This window comes from Apus apus, chromosome 22 (genome assembly GCF_020740795.1).
Source record: "Apus apus isolate bApuApu2 chromosome 22, bApuApu2.pri.cur, whole genome shotgun sequence".
Lineage (NCBI taxonomy): Eukaryota > Metazoa > Chordata > Aves > Apodiformes > Apodidae > Apus > Apus apus.
Window position 1 is genome coordinate 1,999,722 of NC_067303.1, and position 12,073 is coordinate 2,011,794.

The 12,073-nt window shown below is 40.7% G+C and overlaps 1 protein-coding gene across 5 annotated transcripts in view; it reads right to left on the reverse strand.

The window, feature by feature from the left end:
- Positions 1-12,073, reverse strand: part of ZBTB44 (zinc finger and BTB domain containing 44) — a 40,637-nt gene that overhangs the window by 12,189 nt on the left and 16,375 nt on the right. For 4 of the 5 annotated variants that reach the window (XM_051638350.1, XM_051638348.1, XM_051638347.1 and 1 more), the window contains exons 2-3: positions 9,240-10,309; positions 4,557-4,641 (exon numbers count right to left, since the gene is read on the reverse strand). In XM_051638350.1, the coding sequence (XP_051494310.1) occupies positions 4,557-4,641; positions 9,240-10,257 (1,103 nt within the window). In that variant the 5' untranslated portion in view covers positions 10,258-10,309. Of the gene's footprint in view, positions 1-5; positions 575-4,556; positions 4,642-9,239; positions 10,310-12,073 lie in introns of those variants that run through there. The other variant, XM_051638352.1, reaches the window with a different exon arrangement.

Consider the following 12,073-nt stretch of genomic DNA (forward strand, 5'->3'; position numbering starts at 1 on the left):
AATACCTTAAATGTCTTTATCTACTCTGGAAATGGATGTCAACACAACTGTGAGAGCTGAGTATCTGAATTCTGAGTCCAATGATGGGTCTCAGTGGCAAAAGTCCCAGTTGTAAAATTTATCTGGAGAGAGAGAACACCAGGTATGTCTTGATATACACAAGATACAAGACATTTCTGCAGGAGTTTGGAACCAATCGGCCTGTAAAACCCAGACGTATTTCTGGTCTCACGTGGAACTGGAGTAATATTTGCTCCAAGGAAGATATTTTATTGTCCTTCACTTCTTTTTATACACAGTAGGGTCCTAGAGAGCTAGGGAAAAGACAGATGCTGACAGACTTGTTGATCTTAGCTAAAGGGAACATTTGCAAGAGGGAGGATCATATCCTGGGCCTGGCAGAATGCAGCTCACTGCCACTTATGGGTCTAAAAAAGCCAACTGATGGCTCACTAAACACACTTGAAATAAATGTGGGTATTTTTAAACGTTGGTTCTGATTTGTCTAACCAAATTTCTGACAAATTCTAGCACTTCTGTTCCTCTGTGAGCAGATCACTAGATAAAGAAGTGAGATTTTACTCAGATGTGGAAATACTGGGCTTGTCTCTGGAGCTGGTATGACCGTCTGCTTTCCACTTTACCAATGAAAACTCCATCAGCACAAACCAACAGACAGGTCTGTTATCAAAAAATAAATTAATAATAATATTTTAAAAATATTGAACAACACTGCAAATAAAGCTTAAGGCACAGAAGTCCAGCTTCCATAATAAGCCAATAATCAAGTAGCCAAGCTGATTTGGGCTCAGGATGGACAACTTTCCCCTCATCTGGTATTTTGACAAATGTCACAGTCTGGCTAAGGGGCAAATCCCTTCCTTGCGCTCAGCCGACTGGAGAATTCCCAATCAACATTTTCCCAGCTATGTGCCAACAGAAGTGACAGCTGCAATGCAGGGGTGAAAAAAACCCAAGGGATGACTGGCTGGGCAGCAACAACTCCTGCTCTCAGATGTACATATGTACCTACACATGCAGTGTGCTCACATAAGAATGACATACTGGTTTTCTGTGACAACATTTAACTTGCTTTTATAGAGAACTTCATCTTCTGGTAACATGTTTCTGCAGTCCTCCCCCCCTCATTTCTGTGTTAGGGGATTGTGAGGAAGGAAAAGTGCATCATGGTCCTAGAGCTTTCTAGGGAGACACTCAAACTAGGGCAGGAATTAGGAGTCACAGCTCTCTGTTGGTTTTTAGTTTCTCAGGTTAGCTCATCCTCAAAGGCTGCACTGGTGCCAGCTCCTCTGCACTTGAAACAGGAAGGAGAAGTGCTATGGGGCATCACCCAAGGAGAAATTTAAAATTAAGTCTGTTTTTTTCCTACATAAAAGTTGATGGTGAGAAAGGCTGGTTAAAGGAGACAAAATGGGGATCAGGAGGCTCTCCAGCTACCAGTGACTAGCATCACTTTTTCCATCCTTACACAACAAGCAGGCTGAAACACCTATTGGTGACACAACTGCAGACCTTAGCACAATGAAGAAATCACAGTCGAAACACAATCATTATTTTCTCTCTCCTGCTTCTTTTTCCTAGTATATACTCAATTTTTCATGACTTGCAATTTGTCATAAATGTGGCATTTACCAGTTGAGATTTGCCTAACATCTCAGAGAATTTCTGTTAACAGCTAGATAAAGACAGAGGTTTAAAATGCTTTCACTGTGATGCTAAATTATTTTACTTGCAATTCTTCCTTCTTTTCACCAAGAGATTATATACATTTTATCTGTATGAAACTAAACTCTGACAAATGTGAATGCTAAAATGCTGGGTGAGCCTAGAATTGTTCCCTCTTTGTAAATAACAATTATTTTAGAAAAGAGTAGGTCGGTATTATATTGGATAAGAGAGATCTTTTATAACTGAGCCTTTGCAACTTCTTTTTAAATGTGGCCATGAGCTGATACCAGGGCCCAGCCAAGGCTGAATTACACATCTAGGTTAGAAAAGAGCATTGCAATCCAAACATGAGACACCAGAGAAAGAACACAGCAGACTTCACTGTGAAACAGTAGTTTGAATACTTAACAGATTTCTGTGTGCCTAGTGTGCTGACAACATTTACATGTAACCTGCTGTTTATGAAACACTCATTATGGAGGAGGACCAATTAATGACATTAATTAACACAGAAACTCAACAGATATCTTCAATTTTTAAATTGCTTCCATGGTGGTAAGGATGTCATATTGGAAGACCTTCAGATGGACTAGTGTTCTGCTTTGTTTTATGTCTAGAATATATATATACTCAAAATATATTTCTCAGTAAATTTGCACTGTCCACTCACAACTGATTTTGAGGATCTCTAGACTTAAACAAAATGTACATTAAAAAAATACCAACCAAAAAGTGAGGGAAACTTTATCCATCCATATGATTTGTTTTCATTGGATTCAGCTAGAGATTATTTTTTTTTAACTCAGCTTTCTGCATTGTCTCATTTTATGCACTCAAAACTGTGTCCAAATTGCTGCACTGGGAATGACAGGTCATATTTATTTGCTGATGGGCCCATCCCATGCTTGAAATGGGAATTAAAAAGTCCAGTGCTTGAAAGGTTGTCACAGCATATCAGAATGTACTGCCCCATCCTGACAGGCTTATACACACATGCATGTGAAAGGAAACTTCTGCAGCCATGAAAGCACCATTTTACACATTTAACTGAGTCACAGAGTAAGTACAGTCTTGGCACTTTCCTGGGGATTTATCAAATAAATCACTTGGTAGAATATTTTTGTTCTGGAGTCCAAAATTCCCATAAATTCCCATCACTATTAGCTCCCTTATTTTTATACAATGTGCAAATTCTAGTTCCTTTTGCTGATGCTTCTGTTACTCTGAGACTAATTATGCTCAAACTTGGGCATAAACTAAGGCAAATATCCTTTCCTTCCCTGCATGGAAAAGATCTTTTACTGGGAATATTCAGCATGTTAAAAGGATTTTCTGTATTTTGTTTTTCTATGCAGTCTGTGCTGAAGCTTTGCAATTTTATGGAAAATTTATGAAATAATCCACTGTTGAAAATATGTATGTCTCCTGAATTCAGATTTATAGCTTTAAAAGCCTGGATTAGTTCTGATGCAACATGTGCTTCTACTATCAATTCAAACTCTAAGTGCTGGGTATTATTTTTATACTGAGGTTTGTCTGTAGGTAGATAAAATCTTCCCTGTCATACACAAAATCTTATCTAGGCAGTTATTTTCCCTTCAGATTTAATCACACAATGGGACAGCTTTTAGATTGAAATAGCAGGGAAGATTTTATGAGCTACGAAAATGCAGCTCTCGATCGTTATCTCTACAGGGAGTTTCACTTGACACAGTTTCTGGAACAACTCCCAAAGGTTCACACTTCTTCCTCAGACCCACTTGTCTAACAAAACATTCTGCAAAAGCTAGCTTGTCAATATTGTAAAAACTCTGCTTAGAAAGGGAACAGCTAGCTACATGTCCTACTTGACATGTACCACAAAAGCAAAGAATCATTGAATGGTTTGGGTCGGAAGGGACCTTCAAGATCATCTAGATCCAACCCCCTGCATGGGCAGGGACACCTCCCACCAGCCCAGGTTGCTCTAAGCCCCATCCAACCTGCCCTTCAACACTGCCAGGGATGGGGCAGCCACAGCTTCCCTGGGCAGCCTGGGCCAGGCTCTCACCACCCTCACACTCCAGAATTTCCTCCTCATGTCTCACCTCAATCTCCCTCTTCCAGTTTTAATCCCTTCCCCGTTGTCCTCTCACAACAAGCCCTTGTCCAAAGTCCCTCCCCATAAATAAAAGTCAAACCAGCTGTGTGGACGTACCCTTGTGTGCCACTTGCAGGTACACTTCTTGGCTCTAGCAGAACTATCATACATCTTTGCCCAAACAGACCCATTTTAGCTCTGCCCTCTCTTTCAGCTTTCCCTTATAAGGGATTCCCTTAATAAATCACTCATCCCAGCACAGCAAAGGACCACTAAATATTTACAGCAAGTGACACACAGCATCTTGGTAAGAAGCTACATGCAGAAAGTTTGGGAGGCAAGATTTAAGGCTGCTCTGTGATTTACGGCAATAGCAAAGTCTGGTGAAGCCAAGACTAGGTATGTGTTTTATTGTGTTGCTTTTGTGCCTGTACATCAACTTTAGCAGGCATGCAGCTACCAAACAGGTTTCACATTAAAGATTTTGGGTTTTTTAAATTTTTTATTAATAAAGAGTAGTGATGAAGAAACAGCAAAAACATGGATCTCTTTCTTCCCCAGCCTTGCCTGGAAATAGACAGGAAATGAAAAGCAACAAGCAAGCAAATTCTGACTTCCAACACCTACATTCTTCTAAAGCACCTGATCCTTCAGGCACTGATTGTACTTTGATCAACACAGAGAAATAGACGTATGAACAACTCAGCATTCTGGGATGAAGGCTGGGTAGGTTAATTACAGCACAGCACTTGCTGCAGAACACTTTGCACACCGGATTGGTACATACCGATCATCATCATCTGCATGAGCGTTAGTGCCAGAGGTACTTTGGAGTGTGGGTAATCCCTCCGTAACCCCCTCATCTATTGAGCCTAGGCAAAGAAAAAAGGGCAATTTAATGCAAGTAAGTGTTCAAAAAGGGTTGAGGGGGCAGGTAATGACACACAGAGCTTGTTTTCCCAAATCTCTGAAAGACACTGCTTACTGGGTGATACTAAAAAAATGGAAAAAAAACCATTTAGAAAACCCAGAAGTGACTTGTTGCAGCTCAGCTTCTCCTCTGCACAGATTATCTAGCAAATGGACAACTCAGTAAAGGGCAATTGTTTTGGCACACCTAGAAAATGGAAAGAATCTATGTTAAATACAGCCAGAGTTTTCAAAACACATCCAGCACTCACACTGTAAAGCAGAATGTTACCTTCACCTAAAGGGACTAATTAATGAGCCTTCAAGACTTGTTGAGCAATAAAGACTTCAATCCTGCCACACTACATTGCTTTTGTGTTCTAGATCTTCCACATACAGACATATACTCCTTGGTAATGCCTTCATTTATTGATAAGATGCTGAGACAGCAAGAGCCCTCTGAGAAATCAGAAATGCAACACAGAAGAGATCAAACATCTGTTTGCAAGAGAAACAAACACACAGAACCATTCCAGAGGTTTGTTCAGTGCACAAACAATCAAGCAAATGTAGCTCCAGTGGGTTTTGAAAGCAGAATCCAAGGTAAATGCAGCACTAAAGCAAAACTACGACTTCATTCACCTCATGTGTCTGACTGTTGCTCAGATGGGCCTCCCTCATCAACACTAGGGAGTTTGGGGCTCAAGCCTTCTTTAGGCACATTAAACAAGGTTATCTTGGCTTGATGTCACCATAACACAGAGGAGTTGGCAGAACAGAACTAAAACAACTTAAAGAAGTGGTACCTCCCTCCACCAACCGTATTGCTTGATAAAAAAGACCTCTGGTTTGGTTATGTGTGACCACTTAGATAAACCACGTTTTGTTCCCTCTTTAAGCTGAGTGTAGAGAGCAGAGTGGATTCCCTCACACACCTCCTTTTCCTCTGATGATGTCTGTGTGTGCAAGGGGAGGTGACAGAAATGAACAACTGAACTCCACTGAATTTCCAAGGATCAGAATCACTGTCGTTCCTCTCCAAAACAGGGCTCCAAGTATGAGAAGTAGCATGAAAGTCACTTGGAAGCGGTGCAGAAGTCATTTTGGCTGGTTTCCTTTTTCCTCTGTTAAAGATTTAACACTATGCACTGGCTGGACTTTCCTGAACAGCCAAGCAGCCTTTGGGTCTCCACCAGTGAATCCATGTGAGATGGCAAGAGATGAGGGAGCAGAATTTCTCTTTCTACACCAGCATCTTGAGAACAAGCGAAGCTGAGGACAGTGCTTGGAGCTGCTCTGGCTGCTACAGTAAAAATAGTTCTGCTTTCTAAGAGAGTGGTATGTGAGCAACCTGAATTTGGGAACATACACTAGGAAAACCCAGTATCATTAGGTCTACAATGACAAGTGTCAGACAAAATGGAAAACCAAAGAAAAGGAACAAAGACATGGAAAGAGAAAATGTGCTTATTTTGTCAAAAGGAATGAGAGTCCTGTCTCCAAAACAGGCTGTCCCTAGGACAAGTGTGTTCTACAAAATCTTACTGAAGTGAAAGATTATTATCTTAATGTGACCCCATGCTATGGGGCCAGCAATGGGAGGAAAACTGCATCTCTAGCAGTTTCAAAATAACACGAGTAGAATCAAAATATATAATTTTGTTATGAGCTGACAAACAGTTTGGGGAATTCAGCAACTATGCGATCTATAAAGTTACAAAAGTTAATCCCATTTTGATTTATCTTTTCTCATGAAATACTTAACTGAAAGTCTACTGAAAAATAATCCCAACTGCTCACAGGTTTGATTTGATGCCTTCACCTCTCAAATGGAAACAGTGTTAATGAGTTATGAAAATATCTTCTCAGACACAGCTACTGTTGTAACCATAATGACTTATTTGTCAAGGCCCTGCTTCATGTCTCCTTCCGTATTATAAAGTGCTTCCAAATATAATAAATTGCAAATGAACAATTTGTGAAATTGCCCAAAGAGCAAATAAGAGCTTTTCACAGTATCAAAAAGAGAGGCAGGAATGCTTTTATAAATGCACTATAAAATACTGAGATAAATATATGCAATTATACAAGTAAAACATATCCAGGGAAGAGAAAGCTGTACTTTAACACATGTTGCTGCCACCACTTACTGCTCTTACATTACTGCATAAGAAAGTACATCTTTGGGAGGTAAAAAGTGCTTTTTAGCTAAAAAATGTGCCTTATCATACATTAGCTGCACCTGAACTGTGCTAAAAAGCATGACCACTGTTTCTCTTTAGAGCAAAATATGAATTAAAATTATTATGAGGATAGTGAATGTTACACAAAGGTTACTAAAGATTAATTCAGAGATATTCAAGGACAAAGAACAGGTTGCATGGCTTTTTTTAACTCTATAGCCATTTTAAGAAAGAACAGGCTTTTTTTCACAGCCTCAATAATAGACATTTAAATTTAAACATGATAATCACTAAAGCCTTGGATCCTCTGGCCTGTGCTGTACAAATGGTCAGGTGCAGATCTCAAAACCTAGAATAGGAAACAGAAAATGGAAAACTTTCCCCCAAAAAATCATGTAGCTTCAAAACAGATACCTTCTGAAGACAGATGTGCAAATGTTGCTTGTCAACAGAAATCCCTTCAGGAAACTGGCTAGAACAAGAACAGAAATCAGGAAGGTGCCTGGCTATTGAAGTATGTTTCAAAGTATATTTTTTTTTAACACTAAGACTCTCTCAGGAACGGAGATTTTATAGCACTCAGTGGGACCTCTCTCTCTGCAGTTCAGTCCTAGTCTCACATTCTCACGTCCCAGTTCATTCAGGCCACTTTGGACTGTGCAGCTTTTCTGGTACTGCTAACTCCAAAACTTCCACAGGTCATATCCTAGATCTCTAATCTTGAGTTTACACCCAGCTTCTTCTCTTAATCTGCTTGGGTACTTTATTTATAGTTTGTAAAATTACCTCCTTTCACTTGATATGCTATTTTCTCTAATAATTATTTCTACTTGGTTCTATTTTGTCTGTGATGGTACATCTACATTGATGAAATAATCTGCATCTCTTATCACGAGGCCCTGGAAAGATCTTTCCAAAATTCCTACTATAATGAGTTAAAAACTGAGTCAAACTAAAACCTGTTCTTGAACAAGGACCACTTTTCCTCGAGACTGCCCAGCAAACTAATTGTTCATTTAAGTTTTCAATCTAAGAACAATTTTAGCAAACCAGGTTTAAAGATTTATATTTAAACTGATATTATCACCTGCTTCTTAGAAAAGGTAAACAGCCTTGTCTCCAGCAAATAAAATGTTTTCTTTGGAAAAAGCATTGCCCATCTAAAATATCAACACATGAGCCAAACAAACCCACCAACAAAAACAACAACATGAAGCCTTGAAGGATGGGACAAATAGAAAATATTTCCACTTCTCTTCACTGAGTATTACCTGAACAGTTTAACAACACTGATTCTATGCTGCAATCCTGGAATGGTCAGCATGATCCAACACTCGCTTTCTTCAGAGAAGGCACAGTGTGACACTGACCAAGCAACACAAACAATGCAGGCTACTAGGCCACGTTTATTTACTTTGTTGTAGTTTATTTATTTAATTAACTGAAGCAGCCTTTCATGTATACATTATTTGAATGAAGCAGAGAAGTACACTTGCCATTATTATGGCCTCCAAATAAAACAGGCTTTATTAAAAATCTTTCAGTAAACAAACCCTACCGAGCACAGGCCAAACCATTTAAGCAAAAGTAAAACAGCTGACATAGGCAAAAAACTGGTAATTAAACTAGAAATATTGCAAAACCCCTATCTTCTGACTTACTAAAAGCCTTTCAATGCATTCTGCACCAAGAGGAAAAAAAGGATTGCTACAGTAACCTTTAAGTCTTAGCTATTAATAAACAGCAGCCCGCCAGAAGAACCCAAAAACTGGCTTCAAATTGTCTTTCATGGAAAAAAAAGTTTCTCTCTGCAATTGGCAGGATTTGAAGAAGCAACTTGAGAACCCAATCCCACAGAGATGGAAAGATTCTCAATATTATGACTGTGTGGTTTTGCTTTCGTCTGGGGCATTACGATGACAGTGTTCCACCACTTATTTTGCCAATCTTACAAGGGCTCTCTGTCACGATTATACAAGAGTTTATGTCTGATGCACAGTCTCATTCTGGTTCTCTGTGGCTACAGACACAAGTCTTTCAAACACGGTGCTGTGGCTCAGCTGAGATCATGCCTTTTGACACTACTGAAAACAGAATTACTTTCCCCAGTCAAACAACCAGAGGTAAAAAGGGGTTCTCAGTTTCCCTGGAATAAGGAGGTCTACCAAGGCTTACCTTTCTTCTGCAAAGTTCTTTTAAGAGCTCCAACTTCCATACCCCTAGCAGGGTTTACATGTAACATTTCATAAAACAGGAAACAAAATGCAGTTTCACAGAAGTAAAGCATGAAAAAACCATGGAGCAGATTTCCTGCCATCAAATCACAAGTGCACACATGCCTACAACATAGAGATCTCTAACCCCAGAAACAGCCATACCTATGGAGGACGACTGCGGGCTGATCAGGAGATCCTCCTGCACTTGCTCGCTCCCTGGGACTGTCTGCTGGTCGCTCAGAGAGCTCTGGGATGCACTGACAGGCTGGGATACCTCCTCGTGAACCTCCTCATCACTTAACCTTTCCACTTTGACACGCACGTCTTCTTCAATCACGAGGGGAGAACTGGCTTTGGTGCTCTCGCAAGTCACGTAATCTGCGATTCTTCTGTTGGACTCGGAGGGCCCAGGCATTTCCAAAGTCCTAGAGTTCTCTGCCTGCTTTACCTTCTCAGACTGAAGTCTTCGATCAATTCCAAAAGGAAAAGTCCAGGGAAAAGCTAGGGATGAGTCCACGGGCTGATTTCTGGACTCCGGGTATGAAGTTGAAGGATTCAGCACTTGGGGGGAACTTGTTTGTGTGTTGCACTTCAGGGGGCTCTCGGGAGACATCACGATGTAGCTTTTGCGCTTCCTCCGCGACTCTCGGCAAACGGGAATGGTTCTTTCCACCACGCTGCACTCGGAAGAAACGGGAGACAGGCTGCCATCCCGGGACGTGAAGTTGCAGTTTGCACTGTTCTCCTGCCCTGCATCCAGCACCTTCTCTTGCTGGCTGTTGGGCGTATTCCATAAAATGCTGGACTTCATGAATTCTGAGCACGTGCTAGCAACACTGAACATCTGCATGTAGCTGGCTGCAGCCAAGACATCAATAATGTTTTCTGTATTAATAGATAGTGTTGCTGTGTAAGCATATTCCAGAAGAGGTATAAAACCAGTCACTGTCACGTGGTGCAGGTCCAACACGCTCTTGCTCTCATCTTCTGCTTGGCCAACGAGCTTGGAGCGGAAGAAGTCGCTGCAGGCAGCCAGCACCACCTTGTGCGCCCGGAAGATCTTGTCCTGGACACGGATGGTGATATCACAGAAGTGTCCATCGTTGCGCAGCATGTTCAGCTTTCCCAGCATCTCCTGACTGTGAGCAGGGGAATTATGAGTGAATGTTTTAACACCCATCTTTTCGCCTTTCTGCTAGCCTTCTTTCCACATATGAGAGATCACGGGTATCCTGAAACAAGAGGAAAACCATCATTTTCATCTCTGAAAGCAAAAGTGAAGTGGCTCCATGATCACAACCCTCTATAGGATCAGAAGGGTTCTCTAGGGTCAGGCTTTTCTAGGATCCAGACTGTGCAATGGACTAATCCTAGAGAAATGCAATTACATACTTGTCATTTTCAAAACCACAGATCATAATATCACTATTTTCCACATTTCTGCTCCTGCCCACTCAAAACAAACTCCTAAAACAGCTTAAAGAAAAACAAATGTCTGTTATACTAAAAATAATGCGTTTTTGATACGATCATCTGTGTAAGAAATTTGTATTTCTATTTTCTAGGCTAAGGATATTATTGCTTACAGTCCTGAAACCTGACAGACTTTGTCAAATATTTATTTTAAGTGGAAAAGATGTAGCCTGAGTCCATGAACAAGTGTGCAGGAGCAAGAAAATCTCGCAGAGAAGGTATTTAATATCAGGAAAGCTTTAGAGAAGCTGCAGCATAAATTTCTAGAGGACAGCATTCAAGCTAATAAACATAAAATAACAGTTGCCAATATCTCTGCTTTCCTGCTGTAGTGCAGGTGCTGATTGCCTAAAGCTGCTCTTAATAAATTTTAGTTTAGGACTAGGATGAGAAGTTCTTGAAAATGCCTTCAAAAAAACAATAGATGATAAACCTCAAAGGAAAGTTTAGGTTTAAATCAAATACACACAAATTGCTTTTATGTATGTGATAAATAATACACAGAAAGCAACTGCTTTCTTCTGAAAAATACAGAACTGCCTTCCTGGGGACCAGTTCTCCCCTATGTGTGGGAGCAAATGCATGATTTTTGTGCCAGGTCCTGCAGGAGCAGAAGGGACTGTCTGCAAGTGTGAAATTGCAGCAGCATCTGATAAATAAATGCCTCTGATTTGAGGAGTTTGAAGCTGCTCCATGGTTCACTCCCTCTGAAATACAGAGGCGGAAGACACGTGCCAAGCTAGGTGCAATATGCCCAGACATCTCTGCTCCTGCAGTGGAAGATCTGCAGCCACCAAGGCTGTCTCTGCTCGCAGAGAGCATCTCCAAACAAGGAACATCCGTTCCTGGGTTTTGTCCAATTATTTCTGGATTATTTCACCATAAAGGAAACATAAACCACCACGTTTCAGCTTCTGAAGGCCCCTCCAAGCTTCCATGAAAAGTCTTCCGTGTTCCACGACTCACACCATTACCACAACACAGAAATATCATCTTGGTAAAGTTGGTGGTTTAAACATCAACAACATAATTGGACTGGATTATTTCCTGGAGTCAGCCAGCTTCTTCACATCATCCTTCCCCTTTCCCTTACACGTACACAAAAACCTACCACACTTGCAAATTGCTCATGTGGAGCTTCTTGGATACAAAGAGCACTGCAAGTTTGGAACAACTCACCACAAATCTCACCAGTCTTAGCACATATTTAAATGGCAGCTGTCAGCCTACCTTGTTCTACAGACATTTACACTTGGCTGCTTCTTGTTCCTACAATTTCATTTTTGATACTGCAAACCCCTTCAGACAGAGGAAAAACACCTATTAAAGGGAACAGATTAACTAACACTTAACAATATATATCAAGTTTGAGTGAAACTGTAAGGGCCATTTGGATTTAAAATGAAATTTCACCCTACTGCAGAGGAAGAAGGTAAGCACAAGCAAAACACTGCCTTCAGTGAAAGAAAACATATCGACCTCAAGAGGCATCTGAAGATCCAGCCTGACTGTTCTCCAGCATG